Raw genomic sequence first — 18741 nt, 5'->3', positions numbered from 1 at the left:
TTTTGAATTGCAGCTAACATTAAAGGAGTCAAAAGCAAATGGCAGGACCATCACACCCTCTCGACAGAAACGCTGTCAGAGAACTACATTACTAGGCCGTGTGACCCAGTTGCAAAGCCATTATGTCCTTGACAGAATTTATATCCTTCTAAATTAGGAGAAAAGAGGGAAGATGAGCATTAAAGCTGCAGTGAAGAAGTTGCTCTTAAATGGTTGATTGATCGTATGTAAACCTCACGTTCTTGCCAAGACCCACTCTCAAAGCAGCACACAAACAAAATCCACCACACTGTAAGTAACTCATGTATGTGTGAGATACAGAGGGAAGTGATGTTAACAGCTCACTATTCCAGACTCATGACCATGTATTTCAGGTCGCTCTTGCCATAGTCTACTTGGTGAATTTATTCATTTGGAGTGCTTTAAACGAAGGGGGGAGGGACCTAAAGGTTTTTTTTTAAGTGCCTCCATCAAGATTCTACTGACAGAGATATGGAGACCTCAATTTATCACTGACTATACAGCTGTGCCTCAGTCCCTTTGTTCTTACAGTCATGACAACAATCTGTAATTAAAATAATTATTATTATTTATTATTTATACCCCACCCGTCTGACTGGGTTGTCCCAGCCACTCTGGGCAGCTTCCAGCATGTATATAAACATAGTAAAACATTAAACCTTAAAACCATTACACCTCTTTCTCCTGATCTTTTCTTATTATTCTGTAATAGTGGTTCTTCTCTTTTACATAACCCTCTTTAAAAACAAGGGGGAAATCACCTTAGAGAATTTGGTCTCCATGAATTATAATATACTTTGTAAGCCCCTGTGAATAAAAGGACACAAAACACGTAAAATTCCACACTTGAGCATTATTTAGCCGTTTATCTATCCCCACCACCATTCAGATTAGAAGGAGTAGTCTTCACCTACAAGTACTTGAATCTTTATATGAGAAGCAACTTCACTATTTCCCATTCATATCAGTAGACATTCCCTTTTATGCTTCCCCCCCTCCTTCTGATTTGTTGACTCTGTAATGCTGATTAAATACCAACATGGTATGTATGCAGATACTGGTGCATGCAGCCTGTTTTTAAAATAATTTCCCCCACCCAGGAAGTACACCAAAAGCACGTGGTCAGGCAACTGTAAATTTGCTTGTGCAGTTTTTTGGTTTTCTGCAAATCAGAGAGAGAGAGAGAGACAGTTCTGCCATCAGAAATAGTTACAAGCAGGGCTGAAAAACAACTGAAAGCAATTAAAGTGATTCTCAGCACACATTTTCCAGAATGCTGGGCAAAATATTGGGTATTGAAATGTTTGATGCGGTTTGCTTATGCAGTTTTCTGGATTTGTGCAAATCTGAAGGATCAAGGGGGGGGGATATTCAGGTGCACACCATGAACACTGCTGGAAAAGAAATCAAATCACAGATGAGGTAGTGGGCATGGAAAGGGGAGTAGCAAAAAGTGACAACTGATCCACCCACCACAAACACCCCCAAAAATGATCTGGAGCAGTTTGGAGTCTGATTTCCCTCAACACTGGATTATCTCCATATACGATAAAGCTGAATTTATAGGAGGAAAGCATTGAGAATGGTGTTGTTTGAGGGTAACGGCATGTGGACTACAAAAATGCAAACACTTTGGAGAGGACAAGCCCCAAGTCATAATGTGGAAACTAGGGACCAATTTAAATTTGGTATCAATGTGATTTTGTTTTTGTTACAATCTATTTGCAGTTAGAAAAATCTAAACTTTTATGCAGCATTTAAGCTACTTTGGCTAATGCCCAGTTTTGTAGCTATGCATTTATTTCCAACCAGTATAGATCAAAATCTCATTTCCTTTATTTGTTCTCACTCTTCAGTGCTCTGTTCTCTCCAAATCATTTCAGAGCTTTGATCTGCCTGTATTTGTTTCCCCTTCCATTTTCATGGTGTCATACAATTCAATGCAAAGTTGGATTCATTCATATACCTTTGGAAGGAACACACAATACGGTTCTGTTCCAAGTGGAAGCAATACAAACAAACTCCGCTTATGCAATTTGTTGGCTATTGTACTGAGGGACAAAAGCCAGAAAACTGGGAGCCTCAGCCGAAACGCTACTAAAATGAAAAGGAGCAGCACTTATGCATTACAGCTTAATTTTCACAAATTTATTAAAAACTTACCAATGCATAGCAAATGGATGAGGGCCCAAAAATAGCCATCTGTGTCAAACTGTAAAATACAACATCAAAGCAAGTAGAGATAAACACCTCCTTCATAAATGGTTCCAAGATGTAGTTGCTGGAGGAGAAATATTCTAGGAAAAACAATATATTAAAAAGTGCTCCCACTTTGTATCAATTTCAGTTTAATTTATTAGTCATTTGATATCATGTCTTCTTTTCATGTAGCAGCAACAAAAACAATAAGACATGTGTTTGGGTATCTACATCGAAAACAGACTTCATTATGTAACACAGGCGTAGTCAACCTTTTTATACCTACCGCCCACTAATGCATTTTTCTTGATGGTAAAATTTCCTTACCGCCTACCAGTGCTGAAGTAACATGTGGCGTAGAACCCCTACCGCCCCCCTGGAATCCTGAAAAGCCCACTAGTGGGTGGTAGGGACCAGGTTGACAACCCCTGGTGTAACACAAGGTATTATCTGCTTTGTATGGGAGGGACTGGAGGACGCGGGTGGCGCTGTGGTCTAAACAACTGAGCCTAGGGCTTGCTGATCAGAAGGTTGGCGGTTTGAATCCCCGCGACGGGGTGAGCTCCTGTTGTTTGGGTCCTTGCTCCTGCCAACCTAGCAGTTCAAAGGCACATCAAAATGCAAGTAGATAAATAGGTACCGCTCCGGCGGGAAGATAAACAGCGTTTCTGTGCGCTGCTCTGGTTTGCCAGAAGCGGCTTAGTCCTGCTGGCCACATGATCCGGAAGCTGTATGCCAGCTCCCTTGGCCAGTAAAGCAAGATGAGCGCCGCAACCCCAGAGTCGTCCGCGACTGGACCTAATGGTCAGGGGTACCTTTACCTTTATGGGAGGGACTGAGGGCTAGCTCCACCACTGCCACCAAGATGTGCTGTGTCCACGCCTGCAAATCTGACTGGCATGTAAAGAAGCTTGATTCATGCACAACAGTGTATGCGCAGAGCAGCAGCCCGCATAATGGGACTGAGCCATCCTCCCAACACCAGCCTTGCTGCAGCATACTGGAGGGACCTGCGGTAGGGCAAGGTGCTGGTGAGGTCAGGACTATGCAGTTCTGCTGCCACCCTGCCCCATGCCAGTTCCTTCCAAGTAAGCTGCAGTGGTGCTGGTGCTGGTAGGGCAGCTGTGGCTCTGCCCCACCGCACGGATCACATCCAGCATAGAGCTTCGCCACAACAAAGTGGGGACTTTGACTCTGGTCTCCCTTCATGTGGAGGAGTGTTACATTGATGTGCATATAGATTGTTTGTACCAGGGATGAACATGAAGATGAGATGGAGGCTGCTCACACCAAGTGTTGGTGGTGGAGGGCTTGCAACTCCACAACCCCCACCCTTCCACATGTTCCCTCAAAGTATAGGGCATGTGTGAGCCCCCCATAGACAAGCCTTACCTTGGGGAGAGAGGGATCTGGGTGGTGGTTTCTCATTGGCACTCACTACTGGCTTTTTTCTTCAATGCTAAGGTTTGCCTGCTATGGCTACAATCTTGCTTTAATCACTTTAAAAGTTTTTAGCCTGCCTTTACATTAATGTTTGAGGCAGCTTTTAACAGAGGGCAGTCTCAAGAAAAATACAAATTATAAGAGGGACAAAAAAGGAGGTAAAACACAATTCAAACCAGGAAGGTTAAAAACTTAAGAGAATGGCAGGTTGGTTGGTTGGTTGGATGGATGGATGCCTGTCTGAAAAAGGAAGGTGTTTTAAAAGTGATGGAAGAGGGGGTGAGAGGCACCTCCCTAGGGAGAGAGTTTGAAAACCAACCGCGGGCACAGAGAAGGCCCCCTTCTACATCCCACCCAGACCTAATTCAGATATTAGTGGGTTGCAAAGGAGAGGTGTGGGCAGGCAGGTTCACGGAGAAGACAGCCCCACTATTCACTCTCTCTTCAAAGCTGAAAAACAGCTCTGAGTAAACATGGACATGGCTGTATGTTATAAAAAACAAGTGCAATAATGCATGTGGGGAAAGAAGAAGAGACTTCCAGAGGCACTAAGAAACAATTTACTGAAATGTGCCTAATGTGTTTCCAGTGCAAAAAAACTTATTTGGCTGACTAAAATATCATCCATATATACATAATGATTCAGAAACAAAGATTTTGCTTGAAAATATAGCTTTAAGCCCTTGTTTCTATGCAGATGCCCCGAAGGAGGTTTTTATACCTGAAAAGCATTAGATTCCTTTCAGCAAACTGTTTCCTAGGACTTGCTATGGGGGACCTGCCTCTGGGAAAGGTTTTGTTGCTTGGCCTGTGCCCTCCTGTCTTTTCTTCTCAATAGCCAATCACAATCAAGAGGGAATGTTCACTTCCTGAATCCAATAGCAAGACAAATGGAAGGAGACGGCCATTTCACAGTAATCTTAGGATTGGTTTTTTTAAACCAACCTACCTACCTGTGGATCACAGAAAGGAAGGCACCCTGCTGCTACCAGAAGAGTCAGGACTCTGCATGGAAGAAACAGTATCCCACATGACTGACATTCATTGCAATGCATTGTCAGAGGAATTATATATTTCTATTTCATTAAATATATCTATCTGTCTATCTATGTATCTATCTATCTCATCCTGCCTCCAAATAGCTCAAGGAAGTACATGTAGTTCTATGTCTCGTTTATCCTCACTACTACCCTGTAAGTTAGGGTTAAGCTGTGAAATATTGACCAGTCCATGGTTATCCAGTGAGCTTCAGGGCTGAATGGAGATTTGATCGCATGCTCAATTCAAACATGGTGACCCAGGGATAGCACACATGGTACTTTTCAGATGATGATGGACTCCAAATCTCATCAGCACAAGGCAGCATGGCCAACAGTCACTGATAATGGAAGTTGGAGTCCAACATCATATTGTCTGCCGCTGCTGTAACCAAAGCCCTGCCCTGGCTTTATTCATAATTTTCAGTTATGTTATTATTCCTACTACTACTATATTTGCCACATGACAAGCAACAAGCATGATCAAATGGATGAGAATAACATAAGACACTGAAATTGCCCCTTGGGAGGAGGAAAAAAAAAGCTAAGACACACATTGTGTAGTAGCCCCTTCTTACAACATCCCCTTCTGCTTTTGTCATGACCACATCTGCCCTATTCTTGCTTTGCAGACCCAGCTTGAATTCAAACCACAGCTGCAAATCCTTTTGCCAAAAGCAGAGCTTGCAGTTGGAGCTGAATGTAAACAGCCCAAATGCAAGCCCCACTGCAGCTGTCCTGGACGCACTTTAGTTATCCCACACCTGGTGTCACATGATGTCAAGGACAGTAACTTATCCCTCACAGCAGGATAAAATTGGCCATGTTGGGCACGCTAGAAAAAGTTAGTCCTTTCTCTCACACCGTTTCTCCAATGCAAGTCACCTCTCTGAAGCTGCTATAATCTGCAGGGGGGGGGGGGGGAGACACTGGCTTAATGCAAAAACATCTGAATTCCAAAAAGTTTTCTTATTAACTTGAGTTACTTTTAAACACAAAGTTAAAATATGTTTATTATTTTTGAGATATTTTACTCAATCATTTTTATATAATATCTTCTCATAGTTCTGTTTGCCTGTGAACAATCTTCTTTTGTCAAGGTCTTTTGGAAATTGTGTATTTAAGCATTTTGAAAAAATATGTACACAAACACAATTATTTCATCCCCTCTTATCCAAATCTCATCAAATACAGATACATATTTCCGAGCACTTATTATAATTCTCTGAAACAATACTGTACTGTATTTAAAAAGGAATTTAATTTAATACTGTACTGTTTTTAAAAAAGAATTTAATTTAATAATGATACACCCAATGCAAATTGGTCCTATGCCTAAATCCAATGAATAATTAGAGATGCCTAAGCCCACTGATTTTAATGAACTTAAGGAGGCTTAACTCTGTGTTGGCTTCAGAAAGACAACTCCAAGAGGTGAGTCAAGAAAAAGAACCATGGAATTATGATTCACCTGGAGAAGTTATGGTGGGACTCTGTGTGTCAACCTGCTGAGTAATATAATTTCTAGGCAGTTTCATCTTTATGTTCAAAGCTTTTCTGTATTTAAGCATTAAAAACTTGTCCTTTTTGAAGTTTACGATGACTAGAAAACCAACTTTGCAATCTGTGAGAAATCTAGCCCCTCTGTGAAATTCTCTATAGACATTGAGAAACTTACCTACAGATTTTTAGTCTAGAGGTCTGCTGTTAAGAAAGGAAATAAAATGCAATTAAAACACTGGAAAGTAAATACATGCATCTAGACCTCTGACTGTTTTCCAAATGCAAGTTTTATTATTGTGGTACCTGTAGAAGAAAAAATGAACTCAACTTGAAATAGCTCCTAAATAAATTAGCTTCTAAAATTGCACACATACCCCAGCCAAAAGCAAAGTTTGCAACTTTTTTGGCGGGTGGGGGTCCTCCTGGACTTAATGCTATCTGAAGAAAGACAGCTATCTGCAATTATTAGGTTTGCCTTATTACTAGCTGTGACCCTATCTGGATGTAGCAGATATTTCTCTAGTTACCTCTAGACTGGGTTAGTGTAATGCAATCTATGTGTCTGCCTTTAAAGAGGATTCATAAGCTACAGCTGTTGCAAAATGCTAATTCTACACCAGGAGCTAATTCTGGCAGGGCCTTTTCAGTGGTGGCTCCATCTTTTTTTAAAAAAACAAATACCTCTCTCCATGAAATGCGCCTTCCCTCCCTGTTGTTGTTCAGGTAGGATCTACATTATACTTCAAATAGCTTTTAACTGAAGGGCTCAATTAGACCAAACATTCCTCACCACAGCCTTAGTGGAAAGAGTTCCCACTTATATAAGCTGGGGCATCTGATTTTCACCAATTCTTCCTACCTGCTTAAGTTCCTCCCTTCGAAAGCTGCTCCTGGTGGTTGGGAACTCTGGAACAGAATACTATAGGGCTGCAGTTGAAAAATATTGGGTATCCCAATTTGTGGAAGTGGTTTTTCACTAACGCAAAACTACCAAGGATACAACTCTTGGACTGCATCAAAATCAGTATTTCCCCCCTCTCCGATTCAATGATCTGAGCTATTTCAGGATCATCAGAGTGACACTGTCATTCAGCTCCCTTTTTGCTCTATTACAGACTTCAGAATACATATTCTTCCCACATAATTCAATAATTTTCATTTCCGAAAGGAAAATGTTTGAAGTATTTCCCTTATTAAAAATTAAATTAAATTAGTAACTGGATTATTTAGCAGAGCTGGGAAAACATGGTAACACTAATTTCACTATTACCAAAGCCCTGGCACAGGCTGTTAACAACACAGGAAATTCATTTTGTCATACCTCTTTCTGCACAAATGCCTCGATTCCACAAGCTATAACGTCTGCAGCATTGTGTAAGGTAAGAAAGATAGGAATTGGCTGTCAAGGGAGAAAATGTGACCAATAAGATTAGCACTGCAGATTCTGAAAAAATCCTCTTATGCACTTATTCATGTTTCTCTTGGGGGGTCCTAAAAACCAGATATTTCTAGGGATACAGTTTCCCTTATAAACAGATGTAGGAGCTTGCAGGTATGAAATGAGGTGGTGCACAAAGCATTCAATTTCTCCCATGAGCATAGTGCTAAGAACTACAGATAGCAACATGAGGAAAAATAGTGCAGTCTCCAAGAATGGACAGAATGTTCAGCCTAGTTTCAGTCTGTTTCAGTTTCACACATGTTCAAAACTCTGATCTATTTCTTCATTAACCCACTGTGATTTAAAAAAAGAAAAAATCATGCAAAAATGTGTATTCAAATACCCAGGGCTTTTTTCCCTAAAAATATATTTAGGGGTACTCTGATCTTTACTCAAGAAAACCACCATTTTATAGTTCAAATCAGGGGAAATAAATACAGTAAATGGACAAAAGTACAAAGATTCACAAAACGTTTAGGGCAGGGGTAAGTAACCTAAGGCCTGTGGGCTGGATGCAGCCCAATCGCCTTCTCAATCTGGCCCGCGGATGGTCTGGGAATCAGCGTGTTTTACATGAGTAGAATGTGTCCTTTTATTTAAAATGCACCTCTGGGCTATTTGTGGGGCCTGCCTGGTGTTTTTACATGAGTAGAATTTGTGTTTTTATTTAAAATGCATCTCTGGGTTATTTGTGGGGCATAGGAATGAAACTCATCTCATCACTCCAAAAACAAACCACATCCAAACTGGAAACTATATGGAAAACTTGGAATATGGACTATCTAGTCAAACTAATTTGTCTTCTAAGACGTGCATGCAAGGATACTATAAATTAGTTCTGTATAAAATGGAATTTGTAAATTATTGGAACAGCTTTATTTGATAGGATACTTATTTTAGGTGTTTACCACTGATCTTATTTTATTTTGTATAAACAATTTATCTGTTATTCTTGTTTTTTCCCACTAGAAATGCTTTTTGTAGAAACAAACATGTAGGCCATAACAAATTATTTGGACCTAAGACACAGCCACTTAACAAAGTACATTCTAAATACTTGGGAATTTGCAAGAAATGGTATTCAATGAACAGCCAAACATGGCACATAACCAGTCAGTTGTTGACTGGACTTCAGTAGGATAAAAAAAAAAAGAACAGTTCATGTGACCCATGCTCAATAATTTGCCAGTCATTATTGTTAATCTCTTGTAAAAACATCACATCATTTTTTTCAGTGTACATTTTGTTATGTGGTCAGTGTTGATTATATTTTATCTGAAAAAGTCAATACAGATATATTTTAAAAACAAAGAACAGTTCCTAGTTCCACTGCTGGCCTTGTTACCTTCCATTTATGTTGCCCCTCACTGCTGCTGAGGCAGAAAGTTAAACGGAGCCCGTCATCTAACACAAGCCACTTGAACTAGAGCACAATAATAGGAAATACTAGAAGTAATGTCTAAGAAAGCTGACACCAGAATTTACATTTTTCCTTTTCTCCAGCCAAGTTTTAACACACACATGTATATACAGACACACTCACACACCCCTTCCCCTCCCATATGCTATTGGCTCTTTCTAGAGCCAAGAGAAATGTGTTTTGCTGCCAACAGTGGCTCCAGATTGCCCAGCTCAGCTAACCTTCGCCAGATGTCTATTGTCTTTGATGATATTTTTTAGGAGCTTTAGTCTTTATAAAAGGAAGCTCAGTATGTTGGTCCAGCCAGCATAAGCAAATTGCCATCTCCTCAATTCCACTATCTCACGAACACATCTCAGCCAGTTTTTTGTTCCAGAAATTCTCATTTCAGTTTGAAATGTAAATTCTTAGATGAAATAGGCAGGCACATGCCCTCACAGCCAAGTAAGACCCATTTCTACAGCCACTGTGTAGACTGTATTTCAAGTGCAGGGGGGGGGGAACATTTCAAGTGTTTTCACAATCTCATTTTAACACTGCCATTTTAAAGATGAGGAACTGAGACTGAGTTTGGGGAAGAGCAAGAATCTGAAGCCGGGTCTCCCCACTATTTGTCCGCACTGGCTCTCATCCAGTGCGGAATTACTCACCAAACAAAGGGACAAAGCAAACATCATAATTAAAACCAGCTCGACTGATTTGGAAATGAAGCTATATGTAGTTATATGATGCACCACAGTAGCGGCAACAGACATTTGAGCACTAATTTAGGAATCATGTTAACAACAATGAAAAGGCATTTTATGCTCCTATCTATTTCATGTGTCAAAATGGAGCATCTTTCATATTCATGTACAATGAGCTGAGGCCTCATCATAACAGTAGATTCTGAAGAGGCGGGAGTAACAGAAAAAAGTGTGGGGGGGAGATTATGGGATGTAAATCAACAGAGAAAGGAAGAGTCACATAGACTAAACTTCCCCAGTTGCCTTATCAGAGGATGTAAGTGCTTCATGTGCTAATTCCCAGGGCAAAAGGAAAGAGAGGAAGAGAATGAACTCTGGCTCCTGTTAAAGGTGACTTGTTTTGTGCTGAGAATTCTTAGCTATTTTGCTGTTGGAGCTCATTATACCCATTTGTCATCTCTATATTGACTGACCAGGCAGCTTATTTTTTATATATATCTATAACCTCTTTCACCATTAATTATCAGTTTTGCATTATATACAGCTGGAGATATACATTTCAGTCTTGTTGATACTGTTCATGCATCATATTTGCAAAAGTGGTTGTTATTGTCACCACTGCACATATAAGGACAATATAACATGCAAAGCTGAAAATTAGGGAATTGTTTTTAAAGCAACCATCCAGTCAGCACAAGGATTTCTCCTTGTGCGATGGGATTTTCCCCTTCTCCTCCCCCACTTTCCCTAAACTTGCTCCATAGGATGCTTACAGCTTCCAAACAGCAGTTAGTGTTTTCACAAATGACTTTAACCTCAGTTAGGTCAATGACTTTAACCTTAGTATGTTATCTGGAGTAAAACATTAACACCAACAAATGAAAAGCATGTTAGTTTCCATTTGCCTGTATCTTACCAGTCTGGACAGTGCCCTGGAACCTGCATAAATAATGCCCACAAAGAGTGCAGAAGCTGGAAGCCATGACAGCACTTCAGATCTGTAAAAACAAATGGTGCATACAGTTACGACTATGCCAGATTCTGTATCAAAAGACATCTACCCAAAACATTTCCCCCAACTAAACAAAGGAAAATGAACCCCGATCAGGTGTAATTAAGAGCCATGAAGGAAGTTGGAAGCTCTGCAAGATACATCTCTTGGCATTGTATCTGACCTTTCCCATGCTGCAAAGATGCACATCTGTGGTGATTTTCTACCTGCTTGGCTTGAGTGTATCCAAGTATCCTTATTGGGTTAGCTCTTCTGAGTAGCTGCAATGATGACATGCCTCTACAGTGTAATCTCCTATGTTGTTCTGCTCAAGCAATGAGTTAGTTGAATTCAATCCAACTTCTGCTCATACAACATAAATTCTCTTTCCTCACGCCGGGCCCAAATCTTATCTGGATCAAACTGACAACTACTATAATTATTTTGCTGGTAACTTCAAATCAGATGCCTCCTTAAAACAAGCAATGTCATTTGAACTGAAGTAGCAGTGGAAAAATAAATCCCTAAAGCTTGAGAATGAGGTCTCCATGTGGAAAACAGAGATCACTGACCACAATGTGAAGTCTCAGGAATCCCTGAAATGTTTGCATGTCCAATGTGACCATCTAAAATGCAATGGAAAAGGCCATTAGAACCGTTCCCACGATGGAACTTCAGAACTCAATCCTGCCAAGAGGGATTCTTTTTCAGGGCTGGAAAAGAATGTCTAGCACTACGGGAAATGCTTCAACAGCAGTCATCACTCTAATATGCCAAGCCATACAACAGTCAGGCTCAGAATCTGCTATAATGACTTTGCAGAGAGCACTGTGTTGTGCATTCCTTGACAAGTACAAAAGAAATATGCAGTATTCCATGAATCGGAATGGTAACTTGGTGATCACAAGACATGCCTACGCTACAAATCTAGATTGATCATCATGGCACCTACCCAAAGAGCATTGCAGATAACTGTTCTGTGAAGGAGTTAAAAGATCTCGATCAGAGAAATTTCAGCATACACTCAAAATCTAAATACCCCTCTCATCCTTAGGCTTCCTTTGTTGATGGCATAATAGGCAAGTTAAGGTTCGGCAATCTTCGTGGAGCTCTGGCCCAATGGTTGCCAGTGGTTTAATTTGAATTAATTTTATAAGGAATGATTTTAGAGTGTTGTGTTGTGTTGTACTGTTTTATTGTTGTTAGCCGCCCTGAGCCCGGCTTCGGCTGGGGAGGGCGGGATATAAATAAAATTTATTATTGTTGTTGTTGTTGTTGTTGTTGTTGTTGTGTGGATGCACTCATCACCCAAGGCACAGTCTGTTCATTCTAGACACAAAATGCAGAGGTTCTTGGAGAATTATGTGTACACAAACAGCCTACTTTCAGATCTAGATTTCTGAAGGAGTTAAAAGCAGCTCCTATATCTTTCCATCTGCAAACAGAGACACAAGTACAATATGAGTCACCCCACCCACTTTGAAATCTGTTGGGGTTGATGGTACTCAGTATTTCTGCAAATGAGACTGAAGGGAACTTTAGGCACCAAGGAAGCCAACAGCCAAAATCTCATTTATTCTGTGGCTCACTGAACAGAGTGAGGAACTCATGACTTGCACACAGCCTGAGTCTTCCATCATTGTTGCTGATCAAAATCTTAAGACACCCCAGTGCTGATATTTCTACAAGTTAGTAATCTTCCATGTTGTAGGGAATATGTATTAAAAGCTCAAACACAAAGATAAAATACATAGCCAGAGGGCAGGGGGGCAGCTACCACCCCAAATCAAGTAAATAAATAAAAATACTTAACTGACTAATTTCATCACAGATAATTTGGTTCTGCCCCACCTCAATATAAAGTCTGCCCCCGCAAAATAAATCCTGGCTATGCCCATGTTGGGGACCCCTTGACTAATGTAATACATTCTGCATGAAGCTGCATTTGAAGAAAGGGTAGAAGCTGCAGCTGGTGCAGAATTCTGAAGCATGCCTCTTGAAAACAGACTTCCTATTCTGCCTCATCCATGCTTTCAGTTCTTTCCATGTCCAAGCATTAAATTGCTTGAGTTCTGGGTACCCTAGGAGTGCCTCTTTCCTTACACTCCTCCCCTTTTATCTTCTGGTCTTCTGCAGCATGCCATCCTTTGCATCCCATCTTTTACTCAACAAGAGCAGGGAGCAGGAAAGTCTCTGTGTTAGGATTACCTTGCTTAGACTGACATCTAGTGGAGTGAAGTCTTAAGCTCCAAAGCAGAACAACATTTAAGCCACCTTTACCACAATGTTCCATTGCTATCACAGAATGCCACCCTGGAACTCCATCAGATATCTATCCCCCTGATGTGCAGCCATTCTACAAATGGAAGAACAGTACTACTGACGTTGCTCAGAATGAATTTCTCCAAGCACAGATCTTTATGTCACAGGTCACTATTCTTCTAGGGGAGGACATGATAGAGGTGTGTAAAATTATGCATGGAAAGAAGAAAGTGGAGAGGGAGGTTTTTCTCCCTCCTTCAAAATACTAGAACACAGGGGCATCCAAAGAAGCTGAATGCTGAAAGAGTCAGAACAGACAAAAGGAAATACAGTGGTACCTCGGGTTACCTAAGCTTCAGGTTACATACACTTCAGATTACAGACTCCGCTAACCCAGAAATAGTGCTTCAGGTTAAGAACTTTGCTTCAGGATGAGAACAGAAATTGTGCTCCGGCAGCGTGGCAGCAGCAGGAGGCCCTATAGCTTAAGTGGTGCTTCAGATTAAGAACAGTTTCAGGTTAAGTACGGACCTCCGGAACGAATTAAGCACTTAACCCGAGGTACCACTGTACTTCTTCTCGCAGTGCACAGGAACCAACTTCCACAAGAGGAAGTGATGGTCACCAACTTGGATGTCTTCAAAAGAGGATTAGACAAATTCATAGTGGGGAAGGCTGACAATGGTTACTAGGCAGGATGACTATGTTGTATTTCTACCTCCAGAAGCATTATGCCTCTGCACACCAGTTGCTGGGAGAGGAAAGAGCAGTGGGGCACTCAGGTCCTGCTCACACACTTCCCATAGGTATCTAGTTAGTGACTGGGAGAACAGGATAGTGGGTTACATGGGCCACTGGCCTGATCAGGGGGGCTCTTCTTATATACTTACGTACATAACCCTGGACAAAATGAAGTATTTTTTTCTGTGGGTTTTTGCCTCTCAAATTCATGAGAGTTGGTTTTTGTAATGTGTTCAATGTGGATGTCTTTCATTTAAACATCAGACTAGATTTCCATGGAATAAATCAGCTATTCCTAAAACTGTATCCCAAACAGTTCATAATTGGGCAAGACCAGGCGTCCCCAAACTCGGCCCTCCAGATGTTTTGGGACTACAGTTCCCATCATCCCTGACCACTGGTCTTGTTAGCTAGGGATGATGGGAGTTGTAGTCCTAAAACATCTGAAGGGCCGCGTTTGGGGATGCCTGGGCTAGACAGTCAAACAGCAAGTAAGTGATCTTGCATACTAAGATGCAAACAGCAGATTTCTCAGTTCTAGATTGTATGCAATCTAAAATGCCCTATAGAGTTGGGAAGTATCTTCATTTGACCATGCTAATTATATAAGAATGGGACAGGGGGCTGGAAAAGAAAAGCCTACACATTTGTGCACAGACACTTGATGAAACTGTGGCCTATCCTACGGTCTCATGAGTATATGCGCAAAGTTATATAAAAGCATAAAGAAAACACTCCAGTTACATACAGAAAAAAGTGTGTGCATGTTTATTATTATTATTTTACCACTACACAGTTCTTGCAACATTATGGGGTAAAAACCACAGCCAAGTATCTGAGATAAGATGACACATATTCCAGTGAATATTAATTGGAATACCATCTGTATATTTTTACACTGCAATTTCATTGTACCTTGAACTGCTGCTGATCTCAGTCCAGCCGATCTTCCAGGAAATGTGTAGGAGAAATCCACCAACTAGTGTCTGCCAGCTGCAATTGAAACACGTACAATGTTCTGTTTCTAAACAATCAATTATTCAAGTCAATTATTACTCACAGTGGAGGCTTCTTCCATGAGTGACACAGTCTGATCATATGCTGCCTTCAGTCATTGGACTGGCAGTATAAAGGACAACAAAATAAAATTATGACGATGGAACAAAACAACAAATTATATTCCTAACAGGCAACTTGGGCTGCTGCAGAGCCAGTAGATGCACCCGAGCCTGTAGTGTCAGGTAAGCAGTATAAGCTATGAGTCCTGCTATGAACTTGTTGGGTGGCCCAAAGCAAGCCACTTCAGCAAGGGTCGTCAATATCATGCCCTCCACATGTTTTGGGGCTCCAACTTCCACATGGCCCAAGCAGCATGGGCAATAGTCATAATGGGAGTTGTTGTTCAACATCATCTGAAGGGCATTATGTCAGCTCCCCCACACAACATGGTCAATCTGGTCTACTGCCCATCAGTTTAACTGAGTGATCCCATTTTCTAGTCTTACTGGAGATACCTTTCTCTCTATTCACTTTTTTTACCTCATGCATAATTAGATAATCCTCACTCAAATAATCATCAGCTTACATTTGATTTGTTTTGTCTTGGTTTGTCACACAGAATCTTAAGAACTGTTGTAACTTGACAGAGAACTCTCTTTCCCACCATCTTGGTCTTGGCCTCCTCTTTCCCTCCATAGCTGCCAATTTTAAACCACCAATCAAATCTCTTCCTCAGAACAGTTTGAGCACTCTGCCATCAGCCTTGTGGTTTTGGTTAAACTGCCTTTGTACAACCTTTCTCTGCTGTTTTGTGGGAAGTAGCCTGACCATAGGATTTGACATATTTGAAGTACTTGAACATTTGAAATGGGGGGTGAAAGTTATCAAAAATTGGAAAATGGCACATTCCTTCCCCCTTAGCTACAGGGCGGGGCTAGTGAAAAAATAGCAGTTTTTGACATAGAAGCAGAGAGCTGAGAATTAGGACAAGTAAATAACATGTTGTAATAATAAAACATATAGGAGTTTCCCAGATGATATACAACAATTGTATGAGACACCAACATTAGCCTCTGTCTGGTACAGTTACCTACTTATTCTGTCATTTTTAATGCACTTTTGAAATACTTACCCTTGAAAAAGAGTAGGGTAGGTGAATTTCAGGACAGACAGAACATACTGGAAGACAAAACACCAAGTTAGGGGATAGTACATAAAACACACACACACACACACACACTTTTCAAGTAATTTTAACAGAAATCAATGGATGCAATGGATCAGACAATGAAACAGAACCCAGCCATAAAAATAAAAAGAAACAAGTCATAGCTAGCCCTGACCTGAATAGGCTACTTGGGACAGAACTCACTTATTAATGAGTGCAATTTGAATTAACTAAGTGACCACTTCAAGTAAGAGAATCTACCAAACTCATTGGCATATCAGATGTACATTTTTTTCCGTAATTCAAACATAGGAGTTGCAAGTAGACGTTGTAAGCTGAAGAAGATTCAAAGTAAAGCCTTAGAAGCTACCTGTTGCATAGGATTCTCATGACCTTTGCTGGTTCTGCCTTAATCATAAAACAAACCAAAGCAACATACAGTATATATATATATATATATGCTTTCGTAGATTTTCACGGGTACAGGAATGCAGGTTTTGGTGTCCTCGGGTGTCTTCCCGTGTAAAAGTTGGGGTGTCTAGGCGACGTTTCGACGAGGTCTCACTCGTCATCTTCAGGCTGGTGCTTTCGGCTTCCTCTGTTCCAGTAACAAGAAGCCGAAAGCACCAGCCTGAAGATGACGAGTGAGACCTCGTCGAAACGTCGCCTAGACACCCCAACTTTTACACGGGAAGACACCCGAGGACACCAAAACCTGCATATATATATATATATATACACACACAGTATACACACACAAACACACACACACACACACACACACACACTACAAGTAATTTAATTTGGTTGATTAAATTACATGCTATTCGTACATACTTTCCCCCTTGAACTTCATTGTTCATTTGCTTTCTGCCTTGAAAATACCACAGCCTGTTGCTTCTCATCCATCCCTGTGTTCCTATAATCTGATTTTTCTAAAGGATGTTGCAAGACTCCAGTCTTTTCTGTTTTAAAGGTAACAGATGCTAGAAAGATGCTAAAAAGACTTGTAGCACCTTAAAGACTAACAAATACAAGATGGCCTAATTTATTTTATTTATGTTTCTAAGCTGTTTCTAAGCTGTCCTTCAGTGGATTCCAGAACAGAATACAATAAATATGAGAATTAATTAAAGCTACAGATGCAATAACACATTTGTCAAACAATTTATAGACTATGGGGCAAAACAAGACTATACAAACTAAAAGCAGATTAAGGCAATATAACTCTTTAAAATACCTGAGCAAATAGAAATGTTTTAACTTGGCACAAAAAGGCAGTCAGTGTCAGGTACCTCTCAGATCCAAATATGTGGTATCGCCACAGAAGAGGCCTCTCCTTGGTGCATACAAAACACATCTCCATGAAGGAATGTGCTCAAGAAAAGGGTCTCTATTAAAGATCTCATGACACAAGCAGATGGGGGGCAGGCAGGAAGACACGTTCTGTCAGGCATTTGTGTTCCAAACAAACTTTGTTGAACTACAGTTCACTTTGTCAGATCTAGTCCACAAAAGTTAATACAGAACAATCCTAACCACGTCTACTCAGAAGTATGTCCTACTGAATTCAATGGGGCTTACTCCAATGTAAGTAGGGTTTGGATTGCAGCCTTAGTTTTTAAGGAACTGCAAAGACTTTTCTTGATTTTGCAGCAACATATTAGGTCTGGAAGTGGCTGTAAATCCTGGAAATGTTACACATTTCACTTATCACAGGGGAGGGAACAAAATTGTCTGAAGCTTGTATTGAAGCTCATTGAGACTTGCTCCCAAGTAAATGTGTCTAGTTTTTTTTCTTTCTCCTAACTTCAGTGCCAAAAATGAAGAAACTCCATAAGCATTAAAAAAACCTAACTGGGAAGGCTTGTTTTAAGAGTCTGGTCAAACATTATAGGGTGGGAAAGCCAACACATTTAAATGGAAGAAATGCGTTATTCTTTCTTAATAGTTAAAACCCAGAGTCCTAAACCTAAATATTTAAGACTTGCAGTGTATACAAACTATCAAAAAACGTTGTGCTTTGAAATGATAATACAGATAAAACTGCCACAATTTTCTTATCGCTTGAGAGCATGTTTTATTGTCTGTATGTATATACTTTAAGGCTGAGTGGGATGTGATAACCCCATATGACCTTTTGTGCATGATTTTTAATTGTTTTGAGTTTTGTTAAGAGTTCTTACACAGCCCTAGAAGTATTTCTACTTTATCCTTCACTTAAGGCAACTATATAAAGCCATTAATTTAGTTTATTCATTAAACTCTTGCTTTCCGGGGATAAATGTGAGGACTCTTCCGTCCTCGTCCCCCCCCCCCCCCAATTCCGTGTGGGGTTTAAGAGTGGGCTAAAGCAAAGTCGATAGCTGCAAGTCGCTGCGAGGAGAAAAGTCAGTTCTCGAAAGAAACTGAAAATCCATGAGCAGCTTTTCATTGTCTCGCAGGGAAACACAAGCTCGCCGATGCTGGAGAGAAAAGGCAAACAGTGTGTTCGATTTTCCAAGGTATAAAAACTAGCAGACCAGCCAAAACTTGCGACCCTGTGAAAAATTTTAAGTCGAAATAAAGGGCAGTTTAAACCAGCGGAGCTCTCTCAGCCTCACCTTGTTGGTGAAATAAGAAGACAAGTAGAACAAACAGAAGGCGAGACCAGTTGCAGGTCTCTTTAAATACATCTGTCAAATCATTTCACCAGTCCGGGGACAAGGGAAGAAAGGCACTTTCTCCCGACTGCTGCGACCTGCCAGGAAGAGCGACTGCATGCGGCTGCCATGACAGAGACACGTTGCTCTGGAGTCTGCTCCAATGGGCGCGGAGCAAAGGGCCCCAG

General features: G+C 40.8%; 1 protein-coding gene across 4 annotated transcripts in view; it reads right to left on the bottom strand.

The window, feature by feature from the left end:
* Positions 1 to 18731, bottom strand: part of TMEM241 (transmembrane protein 241) — a 40218-nt gene extending 21487 nt beyond the window's left edge. Inside the window, exons 1-9 of one of the 4 annotated variants that reach the window (XM_081874949.1) lie at positions 18515 to 18731; positions 15876 to 15922; positions 14660 to 14737; positions 10667 to 10748; positions 7525 to 7602; positions 6379 to 6404; positions 4617 to 4668; positions 2185 to 2233; positions 783 to 828 (exon numbers count right to left, since the gene is read on the bottom strand). In XM_081874949.1, coding sequence (XP_081731075.1) covers positions 783 to 828; positions 2185 to 2233; positions 4617 to 4668; positions 6379 to 6404; positions 7525 to 7602; positions 10667 to 10748; positions 14660 to 14737; positions 15876 to 15922; positions 18515 to 18586 — 530 coding nt within the window. In that variant the 5' untranslated portion in view covers positions 18587 to 18731. The remainder of the gene's footprint in view (positions 1 to 782; positions 829 to 2184; positions 2234 to 4616; positions 4669 to 6378; positions 6405 to 7524; positions 7603 to 10666; positions 10749 to 14659; positions 14738 to 15875; positions 15923 to 18514) is intronic. The other 3 variants (XM_081874948.1, XM_081874947.1, XM_081874950.1) reach the window with 3 other exon arrangements.
* Positions 18732 to 18741: the final 10 nt, after the last annotated feature.

Source organism: Podarcis erhardii, assembly GCF_964252035.2.
Source record: "Podarcis erhardii genome assembly, chromosome: 8".
In the NCBI taxonomy this organism is placed as follows: domain Eukaryota; kingdom Metazoa; phylum Chordata; class Lepidosauria; order Squamata; family Lacertidae; genus Podarcis; species Podarcis erhardii.
This window is presented reverse-complemented; position numbering and strand designations above follow the sequence as displayed.